General features: G+C 49.3%; 1 protein-coding gene across 1 annotated transcript in view; it reads right to left on the reverse strand.

Annotated features, from left to right (window-relative positions):
- Nucleotides 1-1,854: 1,854 nt before the first annotated feature.
- The window catches only part of ENTPD2 (ectonucleoside triphosphate diphosphohydrolase 2), a 37,273-nt gene continuing 23,363 nt past the window's right edge, over nucleotides 1,855-15,764 (reverse strand). The window contains exons 3-9 of the mRNA XM_083485933.1: nucleotides 13,126-13,276; nucleotides 10,775-10,934; nucleotides 10,107-10,334; nucleotides 9,206-9,475; nucleotides 5,996-6,115; nucleotides 4,908-5,042; nucleotides 1,855-3,875 (exon numbers count right to left, since the gene is read on the reverse strand). Coding sequence (XP_083342059.1) covers nucleotides 3,672-3,875; nucleotides 4,908-5,042; nucleotides 5,996-6,115; nucleotides 9,206-9,475; nucleotides 10,107-10,334; nucleotides 10,775-10,934; nucleotides 13,126-13,276 — 1,268 coding nt within the window. The 3' untranslated portion in view covers nucleotides 1,855-3,671. The remainder of the gene's footprint in view (nucleotides 3,876-4,907; nucleotides 5,043-5,995; nucleotides 6,116-9,205; nucleotides 9,476-10,106; nucleotides 10,335-10,774; nucleotides 10,935-13,125; nucleotides 13,277-15,764) is intronic.

Below are 15,764 nucleotides of genomic sequence, written 5' to 3' on the forward strand. Positions count from 1 at the left end.
AAGCCCTAAATGGCCTTGGTCCAGTATCCCTGAAGCAGCGTCTCCACCCTCATCGTTCTACCCGGACACTGAGGTCCAGTGCTGAGGACCTTCTGACAGTTCCCTCGCTGCACGAAACCAAGTTACAGGGAACCAGGCAGAGGGCCTTCTCAGTAGTGGCACCCGCCCTGTGGAACACCCTCCCTCCAGATTTCAAAGAGAAAAACAACTTCCAGACTTTTAGAAGACATCTGAAGGCAGTCCTGTTTAGGGAAGCTTTTAATGTTTAATAGACTACAGTGGTACCTTGGGTTAAGAACTTAGTTTGTTATGGAGATCTGTTCTTAACCTGAAACTGTTCTTAACCTGAGGTACCACTTTAGCTAATGGGGCCTCCCACTGCTGCTGTTGCCACTGCTGCACGATTTCTGTTCTCATCCTGAGGTAAAGTTCTTAACCCAAGTTATTTCTGGGTTAGCAGAGTCTGTGACCTGAAGTGTCTGTAACCTGAAGCACCTGTAACTCGAGGTACCACTGTATTGTATTTTAATATTCTGTTGGAAGCTGCCCAGAGTGGCTGGGGAAACCCAGCCAGAGGGGCGAGGTATAAATAATAAATCATCATCATCATCAGGGAAATGTCTGGAGTAGTAGCATTCAGCAGTGCATTTTATTAGGCAAGATTGTGCTAAAAAATCTCTGTTAGGAGAAATGAAACACAAATGCATATGAATTTTTAATGTGTTTTTTAATAAACAAATCACAAACATGCAAAAATGGAGCAAATTCAACATAATGAAGGGAATGAGAAATGGGGAGCAACTGAAATTGACAGGCTCCTTCTTCCACAACACCAGTGAATCTGTCTGGAAACCAGCCCTAAAAGCATTGGATTCTAATGGTAGAAAATATTTTGTCACTCTCCTGATGCTGAAGTCGCTGCTTGGAGGCAAACCAGGGGCTCACTATGATCAATAACTAACTCCTCAGCTGAGCATGCCAAATGTTGGTATCCATGAGATCAGTGGCGTAGCGTGGGGGGTGCCAGGGGTGCCGGCCGCACCGGGCGCAACATCTGGGGGGCGCAAGTCCATAGGGAAGGGGTGGGGTGGGGATGTTTGGGGTGGGGGGTCGTCGTCTCCATTTGGCCGGCCCCCCTCGAGGAAGCAGGAACCTCTCCAAGGCGCAGCGCGCCTTCGGTGGAGGGAAAAGAGACGCGCAGCAGCAAAGCCGGGAGGAGGTGGAGGCGCTGCCTGCCGCAGGATCCGATCTGAGCCTGCTAATCGCTTGCTGGGAATTAAGCGGCTCAAAGAGGCAAAGGAAGAGGTGGAGCCGCTGGCCCGGCCGGGAGGAAGCTGGAGAGAGCAGCGCGCCTGGGCGCGGCGAGGTTGGGTAGGTGCGCCCTGGCTGGCTACCCGCCTCCCGGGCTCAGTGCCTCCATGACCCCTCCAGCGGCGATGGGGGAGATGGGGGGGGTCTGGAGCAGCCCCAGCTGGCCTGCTCCTGCTTCTCCCCCGCCTCCTTCCCGTTGCCGGTGCCTTGATCTCATCCGGATCAGGGACGAAACACGCCCATCCTTCGCTACTCCTTGTCGGGTCACTGCTTCATTTCTCTAGGGAGAGAGAGGAGAGGAGAGGTGCCGGGGATTGCCAAGCGCGCATGAGGCAAAGGGCCTGCCCACGCACAGGCTGAGCTCCGCGTGGCGGGGGCGGAGGGAGGCGCTCTGCACATGCTTAGGAGGCGCTCGCCAGTGGCATAGCGTGGGGGGTGCAGGGGGGGCCGACTGCACCGGGCACAACACCTGGGGGTTAGGGTTAGGGGGCGCAAATCCATGGGTTAGGGGGCACAAATTACTTGCCTTGCCCTGGGTGCTGACAACCCACGCTACGCCACTGCATAAGATGTTTTTATTTGTGTGTGTGTTTTTTAAGACGTGCAGTGTTTTTCTTTAAAAAGAAAACAGATGGAATATATCACACACACATACAGCTGCATTTTGTTTTAAGAGTGCAGAATATGCTAAGGAGTATTGGGGTGGGGAAGAAACCAATGCAAGCTTGCCTGTTTTGCACCAAGGTCCAGTTATCCAAGGTGAGACCAGGATCCTGGAATAAATGAGCCACATGTGGGGGCGTATTTAATGTAAAAACAGCCAAAAGTTGTGAAGGGGTGGGGAGATGTTTTCTCTCTCCACCCCTCATCAAATTATTTCAAATTAAGTTAGTACAGTATATTTAAATGCAATTTCCCAGCTGCCCCACCTGGAATTTGGCAGAGCAATTTTTCATGAGAAAAATAGTGATCTCCTTATCCTGGAATTGCAGCTCCTCCTTCAGAGACCTTCAACCCATTTTCACCTCCATCTGCACAGTTCAGAGTTCCCAGGAAAGCAAGCAAATAACAATAACAATAATAGTTGTTTTAAAAAATCAGTGGTGCATTCCTGCTACCCTCATTTACGCAGAAGCAAGTCCCACTAAGTTCAGTGGAGCTTATGCCCAGGTAAGTGAGTACTGTTCAGGACTGAAGACTAAACCAGTTTGAAGTCTCTACTATGGGTAGGCTTCAAATTCAAGATTTGTCTTTGGTGTTTAATTTTGGATGAGACTCTTGAATGCAATGTTAGCAGACCACCATAAGAAGCTTTAAGAAGTCAGGTGGGGGCAGACATTTTGCTGCCTGAGGTAAAAGGCAAGCGAGCCACTCCTGGATCGTTGACTAGAGTGACTGTCCCATCTTACTTCAACCATGGCAGCATTCTCCAAAGCTCCCATGGGCAGCAAGTTGGCTCAGAGGCCAATAACTTAGAAGGCGACCTTCTATTGAGTCAGGTCACTGATCCACTTAGCTCAGCCTTGTCCACACTGATGGACAGCAGGGGTTCAGGCAGGGGACATTCCCAGTCCTATATGGAGGTGTAACCAAGGACTGAACCTTCTGCATGTAAAGAAGGCTCTACCACTGAGCTGCTCGCAGGTCTCTCTGCTGCCTCTCAGCCCCCCACACCTGCTGCCTTGCTTTGCTCAATGGTAAGGTGGCCCTGGGGGAGCTCAAAGAAAGCAGAACCACAGGTGCCCACATCACTGGTGCAATTTGTGCCACACCTGGTGCTTATCCACAGTGCCAGATTTCAGCCACACTGGTCTATTTGTAATGCAAAAAGTTGAGCTTTCTCCCCATTCCCCCCACCCAACATTTCTTCCCAGGGCTGGAGCCTCACCAAGAACAAAGCATTCGTGGCAGATTCAATAAGTCCCTGAGCTTCAATAAGTAACAGATATGCAAGCAGAGCAGAGGAGTGGGTGGAAGTCCAGAAAAACCTTGCTTTCAGCTGGAGTCCTTATGAAAAGAAAACAAGAACAACCACAACCACTCCTTGTGATTTTCACTGGCTCTTCAACAATGGAAGAAAATGAGGGAAGTCGGTGGTTCAGACTGCAGCAGTCTTGGATGCAAACAAGGGCTTCGTCACAAGCCTCAGATGAACAGTTCTTTTGTCCAGCATCAGTCTCCATCTCCTCTTCCTCTAGGCTGTAGTTGTGGTTTGGGGTGTGGGGCATGTGAGGAATGGGTTCTGATCTCCACAGGGGATCCAAGCCAACAAGCCGTGTGGTCAGGCTGGACACTGGATGTGGCCCAGGAAGACCCGCCATCTTCACATAAACCCCACCATAAACCTTCACATAAACCCCTTACATCATTCCCCGTCCCCTGGTGGATCTCAGCAGACAGAAGATGCTTGCCACAGTGACCAGGATGATGGCAACGAAGAGGAGGACCACGCCAACCCAGGGGCCGTACGCTGTGGCCTTCCAGAAGCCGGTCTCCTCGGCCGGAATCATGTTGGTGAGGTTCAGCATGTATCCCAGGGCCCAGCCGATGGATGTGTCGCCAGCCTGCATGTAGGAACAAAGAAACTGTTGTAAAAAGACTCACACAACTGGCAACGCTTCTCCTGTGGCTACTTCCACTACAAAGCGCTCCCTGACTTGAGCACCACAGCGATCAGCAGGTCCCCTCTCAAAACTCCCTCCATCAGCATCAAACAACAGGGCTCTGCATGTTCCAGAAGAATTCATGTTGCTAAGAACATAACTGCTTTTTTGCAGGCAGAATACACGTTACCAAAAGCACAACTGGGGTTTTTTTGGGGGGGTGGGGGTGGGGAGGCTCATATTGGTTATTGAAACACGTTGGTTGGAATCTGAGACAGATAGCAAGCAGCAAAAGATAAACTTAGGAGGAAGCAGAATGAACATGTTTAATTTAAATATAGATCATTCTCTACCTAGGTCTACATCTAAATTCAAATTATGTGCTTTGTGTATGTATTATAGACTTGGGCCACATTCACACCATATATTCAAAGAGGCACAATACTCCTTTAAACAGTGCTGGTTTCTCCCAAAGAATTATTTGGGAGCTGTAGTTCATTAAGGGTGCTGGAAGTTTTTAGGAGACCCTTCCATTTCCCTCAGAGAGCTGCAATTCCCAGTGTTCCACCACCTTCAAGTTCCACTCTGGGACTTGTAGCTCTGAGATGGGGAATAGGGGCCTCCTAACAGCTCTCAGCACCCTTAACAAACTACAGTTCCTGGGGTTCTTTTGGGGAAGCCAGCACTGTTTAAAGTGGGATCATAGGGTTTTAATGGCATGGTGGCCCAGGACTCCTTAGTTTAGAGGAAAGCCTAGTAAGAGGGGACATGATAGAAGTGGATGGAGAAAAGCTTTTATTCCTCTCACATAACGCCAGAACCCGTGGACATCCAATGAACCTGAAAGTTGGAAGATCCAGCACCGATATAAGGAAGTCCTTTTTCACACAGTGCCTAGTTAAACTATGGAGGGTGAAGGAAGGAGGAAGTGATGGCCACCAATTTGGATGGGTTGCTCTGCATCATTAGAGGTAGGAATGCTTAGGTTCTTACCTTTTTCTGGAAGGCGATGTTGGGGAAGGTGCTGTTGTCAAATTTGTAGCCCCGTGTGAGAATGAGGTAGATGAAGGTGGTCGCTGAACAGTAATCAGGAAGCCTCTTCTCTAGGCCTGGTGCTTTCTCAAGAAGCTAGATTTACAGAAGCATGGCAGGAAGAGAGGAGGGAAGAGAAAAGGCTTGATATTCTTCTCAAATGCAAAGCACAACTCTGACTGCCCCCTCCCAACCTTCTTGGGTCCTGTCCCGCCTGAGGGGAGGCTGTTCCTGGCTCTCACAGGGTACTCCTCCCGCTCAACACATTCTCCTATCCCAGACTCACTGGCCTGGGGGTTTCCTGTGAGGAAATGGCTGAAAAAGATCCCTCATTGCTGTGTTAAGAGCTGTCTTCTAATCCCAGTTATGTCACCCACAGAATTAACCTCCCAGCTTCCAGGACATCTCCAGCCATCCAAAAAGGGGCATTGCAGAGCCCTCTGCCCTTTTCATAATTTTGCATGGCTGTATCTTTCTTTTGTCTCTGTTTTTGCCTCTTTCCTGGTCCTGAAGGAAAGCAACCATAGAATCACAGAATTGAAGAGGTGGAATGGAGACAAACCCCCTGTGATGAAGGAATCACAAGAGGTATGGTCCTTGCTCCACTTACACTCTGCCTTTCCCCATACCCATACCCACACCCACACACCATTTTGTCTCAAAAGCCCTGGGAAGTAGGTTAAGCTAAGTGAGTGAGAGAGTGAGTCACTCAATGTGAGCTTCGCAGCTCAGGATCCTGCCCCAACACTATCCACTGGTCTTCAACTGGTGGGCTGGGACCTACCAGTGGGTCACAGCCTGATCCAAGGAGGATCACAGCAGAAATATAAGATAAAAGACTAAGATATGGGTCCCCTAAACGCATGTTTTGGTAAAACTGGGTCCTGGGTCTAAGAAGGTTGGATGTATCTATACTATACACCATGCTACCCTACAGCTGAAACTGAAATCTTTTGAAATATCAGATTTCTTCTTAAACCGCCAGGACCTAAATGTCTGGTGCATGCTTCAGTTTGCATTGGAAAAGCCCCCCTTACGAGGAAACCCACCTCGGACCAAGTTGCGCTGCATATTTCGTTAGCAGCCTCCTCCAGGTCGCTTGGGGTGGCCACATGTCTCTTCATTTGCGACTGGATGAAGTCCACAGTGTAGAAGAAGGCAGAGAAGGCCTGTTGAGGAGGAGGAGGAGGAGGAGGAGGAGGAGGAGGAGGAAGGAGAAGAAGAAGGTGAGGAGGGTGTGGCATACCACTGATCGCACTTCCTGGTCATTATAATGATCAATTTCATATTTTTTTTAAAAAAAGGACCTATTTACATAGCACCAAGCTAAACCATGGAGCTCCCTCCAGCAGAGGCACGGCTGGTTTGCAACTTGGATGGCCTTAAAGGAGGACAAATTCATGTAGGAGAAGGGCTATCAGTGGCCCCTATCCATGATAACTATGCTCTGACTCCACAGTCAGAGGCAGAAATGCTTCTGAATACCAGTTGTGTCAGGGCCGGAGTCAGGTGTAGGTCAGCAACAGTACCATAAATGCTATGAGACCAGCGAAGTTAATTCTTCATTCAAGGAGACAGACCACAGCTCCAGCCCAGTGGTCTCAGCAACGCTTTCTAGGAGGTCTTGCCCTGATGAAGCAGTTGCAAGGACTGAAGTCCCCCCCCCATTCCCAGGGGCCCACTAGGACTCCTCCTCTCCAGGAAATTTCCCACACAGTCTCAAGCCGTGTCTCTGCACATTGCATTTCTCTGTGTGTTCTAGGAGACCAGAGGGGAAGGTTGCTGGCCAAAGCAGGAGTGGGAGACTCCCTGGCATCAGCTACTGCCTTGGAGTCTGATGTGTGCTCTGCCACCGCCTCTTCCCTCTCACCAAACCCAGTCCCCACTTCTGCTTCTGACACCTCCTCCTCCCAGTCTGCTCCCTCTTCTCCCTCTGACCACTCAGGGTCCTCCTGACACCAATCCCCTGGCTTTGAGCCTTCTTCCCCTGCCTCTCACCACTTCTCTGCATCCAGCCAGTCCATGACACGTTGCTGGAAAGCACAGAAGGGGAGACGGCTCTTGCACGCAGGTCCCGCTAGTGGGCTTCTCATAATAGACTTTTAAGTTACAGGGAAAAAGGCAGAGGGCCTTCTCAGTGGTGGCACCCACCCTGTGGAACGCCCTCCCATCAGATGTCAAAGAGAACAACAACTACCAGACTTTTAGAGAACATCTGAAGGCAGCCCTCTTTAGGGAAGCTTTTAATGTTTGATGCATTACGGTATTTTAGTGTTTTGTTGGAAGCTGCCCAGAGTGGCTGGGGAAGCCCGGCCAGATGGGCGGGGTATAAATAATAAATTATTATTATATTATGATTATTTTGCTCAGCCACTTTGAGGACACCATGCTGCACTAGATGGGCTGCACACTCTTCTAATGCCCTGGTTTTACTTAATATCTTGTGGTCGTATGCTGAGGTTAGGACTCATGAGCCAGGGTCGTAGTACTGTCTGACAGAGCCTGGGGGGCGGGAGCCTGGGGGGCGGGAGGGGATGGAGCCTGCTTACCCAGCCCTCACCATTGCTACCACTAGATGGGGGCACAACACGGAGGGTCTCTTTACCCTCTGCACCATCCCTGCCTGGCATGGAAGCGGCCACCTGTCTGTGTTCACGCAACCCCGGTCACCTGGCAGCCAGGTGCTCGCACGCCAAGCACATGAGGGGGGCACCTGGTTCCCCCCCCCAAGATTCTGCACCTGGGGACACAGCCCCCCTGCTCTCTCTCCCCCCCCCCCGCTAGACCACTGTCATGAGCAATAGACTGTAATGTGTTTTTTGTTTATTCGTTTCAACCCAGTTATTGGCTTAATCAGCCACAAAGTTGCTGAAACATCCAAATCGAGCAGAGGTTGTTATTTAAACCTGTTGGCCGCTGCCAATATATGGATGGCAAAATGTTGTTTTCATTACATAAATAGGCCTGACAGCCAATAACTGTCATGGTAAGTTTTGGGAAATGCTAGAATCCATTAAGTTTTCTAGTTAAATGCATTTTATGCAGAAGAGAGTTTGGAAAACATTTCCAGAAGGAAGGGACTAATTTGGCAAAATGTTACCACGGCTACAGAAAAGATTCATGGAGGTGTCTTACTGAGATGCTTTTTGTTTTATAATGCTGCATGTTTTATAAATGTACTTAAATAACCCCCTCTCTGCCCATGTATTCTTCCCACCTTCCAAATTTAATAATTAAAAGTCTACGGGGGCCTACCAGTGGTCCATGGGCCACAGGTCAGAATCCTGCAAGCAGATGGAAAGGTGCACACCACATGGACCAATGGTGCAAGCAAACAATATACCAAATTGTTAAGGGGGAAATGGGGTGTTATTCAAACATTCCCCAGTAGGGGGCAGTAGTTTACAAAATCCCTGAAACTAGAAAATAGAGAGGCAGGTATTCATTTAAGAAATCCAAATGAATGAATTGTTCATACAGTCACAGACCAATAAAAGTAGACACACAAAACAAAGCACCGTAGGAGCCAACTCCTAGGGGCCAAGGTCCCTTCAGCCCCCCAATAAAATATTTGAGAGGGCCACCCCCACCCCCAAAGTTGATGGGGTTGCCATTCAAATGGTGTGTGTGCACTGCATTTTGTTATTTATTACGTGGAGCAGGGTTTATCTGCGGACTCCCCCCACCTCTGAAATATTTTATTCAAGTTGGCCCCCTGCAAAGCATGCAGCTATGGTTTAATCTAACAACTACAGTGTTCGGGTTCACAGAATTTGAAGATTAGACACTAGGAAAAATATGAGTAGTCATAGAAGTTTTGGCCAGATCAGGGTGGAGGGCTGAAGGCTGAACTATGACAGGTCACTGTCCCCCCTTCCTCTAAGGAAAATAGGAAAATGCCTTACACCGATTCAGACCAGTTAATCTTGCGCAACATCACCTACACTGAGTGGCAGCAGTTCTCCAGGGTTTCAGACAAGGGGTCTTTCCCAGTCCTGCCTGGAGATCCCACTAGGGACTGAACCTGAGACCTGCTGCATGCAAAACAAGCGCTCTAAGACTAAGCCGCAGCCCTTCCCCTTAAATCCTTTGCAAGACCCTGATTAATTGGTGGCAAATGCGATGTGCTCTACACATGCCCAGAGGCACCCTTTTCCATCTGTACTTTGTGTATTCTGAATACTGGTCCTGCTATCTGAGCCAAGGCTCAAAGGAGGCCTCCCTTCTCCCATGAAATTCCACCGCCTCGAGCTACTCACGATAAAGTTCCCTGTGACACTTGGCTGGAAGACTTGGTCAAAGGAGCAGTGGGAATAGGGGCACGGAGTAAACTGGAAGAGGCTCTCCACGTGCTGCTGGCACTTGGCTGCATTTCCAGAGCCGCTCATGTTGACTATAGCGGTGGGGAAGTAGCTGGTCGGCTTCTCCGCTTCGGTGCATGGTGAGTCATAGATGGTCGCCGCTGTGAAGTTCTTCCAGTATCCTGTGGGCCAGCAGGGGTTGCTCACCTGGAGAACATACCTTTCGGCCTGTTGTGGGTGAAAATAACCAGTCTGAGTCAACCAACAAAACACCAGGCCCTTTGGGATTCTCTGGAGTTTGTAAAAAGTAAAGGTAAAGGTACCCCTGACCATTAGGTCCAGTCATGGACGACTCTGGGGCTGCGGCACTCATCTCGCTCTATAGGCCGAGGGAGCTGGTGTTTGTCCGCATACAGCTTCCAGGTCATGCGGCCAGCATGACTAAGCCGCTTCTGGCAAACCAGAGCAGCGCACAGAAACGCCGTTTCCCTTCCCGCCAGAGCGGTACCTATTTATCTACTTGCACTTGACGTGCTTTTGAACTGCTAGGTGGGCAGGAGCTGGGACTGAACAAAAGGAGCTCACCCCGTCGCGGGGATTCAAACCGCCGACCTTCTGATCAGCAAGCCATAGGCTCTGTGGTTTAGACTACAGTACCACCTGCGTCCCCTGGAGTTCGTACTATCATTGAATTGTGGAGTTGGAAGGGTCTCCGAGAGTCACCCAGTCCAACCCCCTGCAATGCAGGAATCTCAACTAAAGAATCCCTGGCAGACAGCCAATGAAGGAAAGTCCAGAAATTTTGAACCAGGATGGCAGCCTCCAGATGTCTCACCTCCAACCCTACTTACTCCCTTACCTTCAGCACCTTGGACAGAAGCCTCTTCAGGATCTGGTCCCTGCCATAGCAGAGGAAACTGTGTGTGTAGACCTTGTAGGTCTGTCCGTACAGCCGCAGCATCACCTCGTTGGCAGGTGTCTCGATAAACTGTGGTGTCTCAAAGGTGATTTGGGTGGAAGCTCCTCCCAGGTCCATGGCGCCTACGGTCTTCTTCTTGGGATGGACCCACTGTCCAATCCATCCGTACTGAATTAAAAGGAACAGGAATGGTCATCTTAATGGAGCTGCCTTCAAAGTACAGAACTGGCCTGGTGGCTCTTGACTTAGTTTACCAGAGCACCCAAATGCTCATCCTTTCTACAAGGCATGCTTTTTTCTCTGCATGGTGAGTTATGAGGAACCTGTGCCCTGGCAGATGTTGGTGGACCAACTCCCTTCACCCCATAGCACTGGGCCTGCAGGCAGGAGCTGATGTGAGTTGGAGTCCAGCAGAACCCAGAGGGAACCTCTCCGGCTTTAACCATTGTATGCAAAGCCTTTGGGGCAGAAACTGAACTGTCTCACACTGTTCCACTGTCTCACTGTTCCACACCTGGCAGTGAATGACTTCAGTTCATGTTTAATATAGTAAAAAGGGGTCAAAGAAAGAAAGAAAGAAAGAAAGAAAGAAAGAAAGGCTCTTCTACCTTGATGAAGTTCTCCAGGAGGTAGTTAGCTGTGACCCAGCCAAACACACCCTCATCCTCTCCGCTCAGGATCTTCGCTCCACGGAAGTCAAAGGGGTACTGCTTCATAGTGGAGCTCACAGCTGCAAGGACCCTGTCCGAAGCCTCGGGGTCAGTGAGACTGCCCAAAAAACAAGAACATTTGTTTAGATCAGGCTGGAAGTTGGACACCAGTGACCCAAGCAGCCAGCTAGATTCATGGGAACATAGGAAGCTGCCTTATACTGAGTCCAACCATTGGTCCACCTCACTCAGTACTGTCTGCACTAACTGGCAGCAGCTGTCCAGGGTTTCAGGCAGGGGGTGTCCCACAACCCTACCTGGAGATGACAGGGATTGAACCCAGAACTTTCTGATTGCAGGGCAGATGCTACCACTGAACTAAGGCCCTTCCTTCAACTCCCCCTAGGTAAAGGTAAAGGGACCCCTGACCATTAGGTCCAGTCATGGACGACTCTGAGGTTCTGGCGCTCATCTCACTTTATTGGCCGAGGGAGCCGGCGTACAGCTTCCGGGTCATGTGGCCAGCATGACTAAGCCGCTTCTGGCGAACCAGAGCAGCGCACAGAAATGCCATTTACCTTCCCGCCAGAGTGGTACCTATTTATCTACTTGCACTTTGACGTGCTTTTGAACTGCTAGGTGGGCAGGAGCAGGGACCGAGCAACGGGAGCTCACCACGTCGTGGGGATTCAAACTGCCAACCTTCTGATCGGCAAGTCCTAGGCTCTGTGGTTTAACCCACAGCGCCACCTGCATCTCTCCCTACTTAACAGCAAATAGTGCAAAGCAGGCAAAACTGAACTGGATGGCCAGTGTTGTCTTGTTGATGTTGTTGTTCATTCATTTCATTTCTATGCTGTTTTAAATTTTTTAAGGGGGGGGGGGACCTCAGTGCCGTTCAGCACACTGAAGCATCAAATAAAACAATCCAGAATAAAACACCGCTGAAGAAAGTCAAACATTCAGAGCAACATTCAAAGCAACAGGAAACTAAAATATAATCTAAAAGATTCAAAGCGAAAGGAAGTCAAATATAAAATGAGCCTTCGAAACAGCATAATTAACAAGAGAATAAAATATTATCATAAGCATATTGTTAACCGTTTTGGGGGTCTGTTAGAACCCCAATGCACACACACTCATTGCTCATGTGCACACAGCTTACTCACTGGGCACTGGTGATGGTCAACACCCTTCAAAGAAACTGTGGGCATGAGAAATTGTGATCAGAGCTACGTGTGCAAATGTAACAATTGGATCTTTTAGTGTGGCAGCACCTACACTTTGGAATTCCCTGCCTCTTGATATCTGGCAGGAACTTTCACTGTGCTTTTCTGAAAGCACAGCTACGCCTACCCAGATGTTTAGAGAGTTGGTGCAAAGTTTTGATTTGCTTTTACTCTATTGTTATTTTAACTTTCCGAAAGTCTTAAATTGTTTTTCTTATTGACAATTTTATTGATTTTTCTTTTTTTGTGAACTGTTTTGCAGTGTGTGTGTGTGTGTGTGTGTGTGTGTGTGTGTGTTTTACAATCAAGCGGGGTATAAATTTTATGAAACAAAATAAATAAAATAAATGTGTAATCCTATGTGGCAGAGATAAATCATGCTCCAAAATAATAAAGTGGGTTACGATTGCAAATTTTAAACACACATGCAAACACACAAGCATGCATGTGATATTCAAAAGTTAAAATGCATGAAAGGTGTGTGTGTGTGTGTGTGTGTGGTGTGTGTCTCAGAGATGCTACTCAGCTGGGCACCTTTTGGTCTAGGACCTGTCCAGAGAGGAAGGAAACAGCTGCCTCAGGGAGTCTAATTTTGATGCCGTGAAGAAGAGCTCCAAAGCTTTGGGGCTCAGAAAACCGGTTTCTAAGATAGTGGGAAGATCCAAGTGGGGTTTATAAAAGTGTGTGTGTGTGTGTGTGTGTGTGTGTGTGTGAGAGAGAGAGAGAGAGAGAGAGAGAGAGAGAGAGAGAGAGAGAGAAGTTCCTCCCCCGCCTTGTAATACTAGAATTGAGGATCATCCAATTAAGTTGATGGGCAGCAGGTTCAAGCAAACGATGGAACTCACTGCCACAAGATACCACTGGCTTAGGTGGCTTCAGAAAGAGACTAGACAAATTCAAGGGAGGAGGAGCAGCCAGTCATGATGGTTGCCTGGAGCCCCCAGCTTTAGAGGCAGTCTACCTCTGAAAGCCAGTTCCTGGGGAGCTGCAGCCATGACAACCAGTGATGAGGATGGCATGGCAGTGATAGAAGCATGAAAAAATGCCCCGAGGCGCCAGGCTAGGCTACGGAGTTCTCACTTGAGCAGTCGCATGCCGGCCGTGGCTCCCAGGTACAGAGGGGTGGCTGCATGCCTCTCCTTCGGAACATCATCCTGGGCCTGGTCAAGACACGCCTGCAAGCTCCGTCCAGCTGCTGAGGGGTCTGCAACGTAGCTGGAGATGCCACCACCTGCGGATTCAACCAGAGACAAGGCCATCATTCCCAGTCTAGGGGCACAGTAGGGGATGGGCATTCAAAGGAGAAGGTGGTACTGGTCATGCCAGTTGGTCATTGGTCACAGGGAGCCTCTCTGGAAGTGCATTCCCAGCGCCAATCAGCCAATGGCACAGAAAGTCCATCTTCAGAGGAGGCTTCTGTCACCTCCAATCACACAGTGACCGCCACTGAACTCCGCAGGTGTCAATCGTCTGGTGCCACTGGTGACATCAAGTGGCTGGCAGGTGGTGTGGTGTGGTGTGTGGCCGTATTGACGTAGGCATAAGCAAGAACATAGGAATCTGCTTTGTATCAGCTCAGGCTTTTGGTCTATTTAGCTCAGTATTGTCTACACTGACTGACAGCAATGGCTCTCCAGGATTTCAGACAGGGAGCCTGGAGATGCCACTGAGGAGTGAACACTTGGGACCTTCTGCTTGCAAGAAAGATGCTCGACCATTGAGCCATGGCCATCCCCTTGAGACAGCGTTCCAAAGAACATCTGAAATTAGACTTTCTGTGTTAGGGTTCATCCACACTTCCTCTGGTCCCTGGCCTAGAAAGCACATGTTCCAAGCAGTTTTCCGCTTGTTCCGCCACTTTCCCTGGGGAAACTCACTCTTTGGAGCTGAATTGGAGCAAACATTCATCTGTGGGGAAACCTGATTGATGTTTGTTCCAATTCAGTGGTAAAGAATGGGTTTTCCTGGGGGAAAGCAGCGGGACAAGCAGAAGTGTGGGTGAGCCCTTAGTTTCCTGTTTGGGTATATAGATTACCGTAGAACATGGAAAGCTGCCTCATACAGAGTCAGACTATTGGTCCATCTAGTGCAGTATTGTCTACACTCACTGGCAATAGCTCTCAAGGGTTTCAGACAGGGAGTCTCTCCTAGCCCCACTTTGAGATGCTAACAAACCATTCTACATTCTAAATCTTTTATTAATAATCCAAAAATTGAGAGAACAAGGTACAAGTTCTACTACAGAAGCCACAAACAGAAAACTCATTCAAATTGTGTCCAAAAGGAAGATTCAGTCTTTAAAGTTCCTTTAGCCAGGCTCCTGTAGATATCAACAAAGGTAAGTTTGATCAAACGTTGATATCTTATCTTCGTTGCTATCTAACCCTTGAACGTAACATCACCGACACTTCGTTTGATCAAACTTACCTTTGTTGATATCTACAGGAGCCTGGCTAAAGGAACTTTAAAGACTGAATCTTGCTTTTGGACACAATTTGAATGAGTTTTCTGTTTGTGGCTTCTGTAGTAGATCTTGTACCTTGTTCTCTCAATTTTTGGATTATTAATATAAGATTTATAACGTAGAATGGTTTGGTAGCGTTTTGTGTGCCGCTTATGTGCTGCTTACTTCATACTGGTCTACTAGGAGAATTGGCAGTATAGGTTCATTTTTTCACTACTTTGAGATGCTGGCAGGGATTGAACCTGCAACCTTCTGCTTGCAAGGCAGGTGCTCTGTCAGCTGAGCTATGACTCTTCCATAGGTCACATTGATAGGGAGCCTACATGTGAGAAGGTGTCAGCAGAGTGTGTGCAATGACATCGTTAGGAGAATCACTCCAACGCTGTCTGGGTGGCTGTTCAGAGAGGGGGCTGGAGGGCCCAGCAGCAAGGCCAGACCAGGCCTCAGGGCCCAGGGACCCCTGGCGGCAGGCAGGGCGGGGATCCATGTGTGGGGTAGCCTGGCTTGCGCCCCCTCAAAATCATGTGCCCAGGGCTACAGCACCCCTGGCCCTCCCCACCATATGGAGGGAATGTCTCTGTATAAACCTGTGTAATTAATGGGGCTGGGGGTTCCACTTTTGTGGGTTCCCAGTGGCCACTGCTCTGAGCATTAAAGTTGCCTTAAACATGGTGGCACGGTTTGACGAAATTTACTACACCACCATTTGGATAAAGTCCTCCTAAAGGTAAAGGTAAAGGTACCCTTAACCATTAGGTCCAGTCGTGGCCGACTCAGGGGTTGCGGCACTCATCTCGCTTTATTGGCCGAGGGAGCCGGCGTACAGCTTCCGGGTCATGTGGCCAGCATGACTAAGCCGCTTCTGGTGAACCGGAGCAGCGCACGGTAACACCGTTTACCTTCCCGCCAGAGCGGTACCTATTTATCTACTTGCACTTTGACGTGCTTTTGAACTGCTAGGTTGGCAGGAGCTGGGACCGAGCAACGGGAGCTCACCCCGTCGTGGGGATTCGAACTGCCGACCTTCTGATCGGCAAGCCCTAGGCTCTGTGGTTTAACCTACAGTGCCACCCACATCCCAAAGTCCTCCTAGCTTTCCCCAAAGCTGTGTAGAGCCAGCATGAAATGGCCAGGAGATTAACTTGTGCCCTTTACATTGCCGAATCACGCCCTGTTGAGCCACCCTCTGGATCCCAAAACCATTTGTTGGTTTGGCACTGGCAGAGCACCCACCTGGCTCTCTGCCTGGCCTCCC

The sequence above is a fragment of the Podarcis liolepis genome (assembly GCF_965112155.1).
Source record: "Podarcis liolepis genome assembly, chromosome: Z".
NCBI lineage: Eukaryota > Metazoa > Chordata > Lepidosauria > Squamata > Lacertidae > Podarcis > Podarcis liolepis.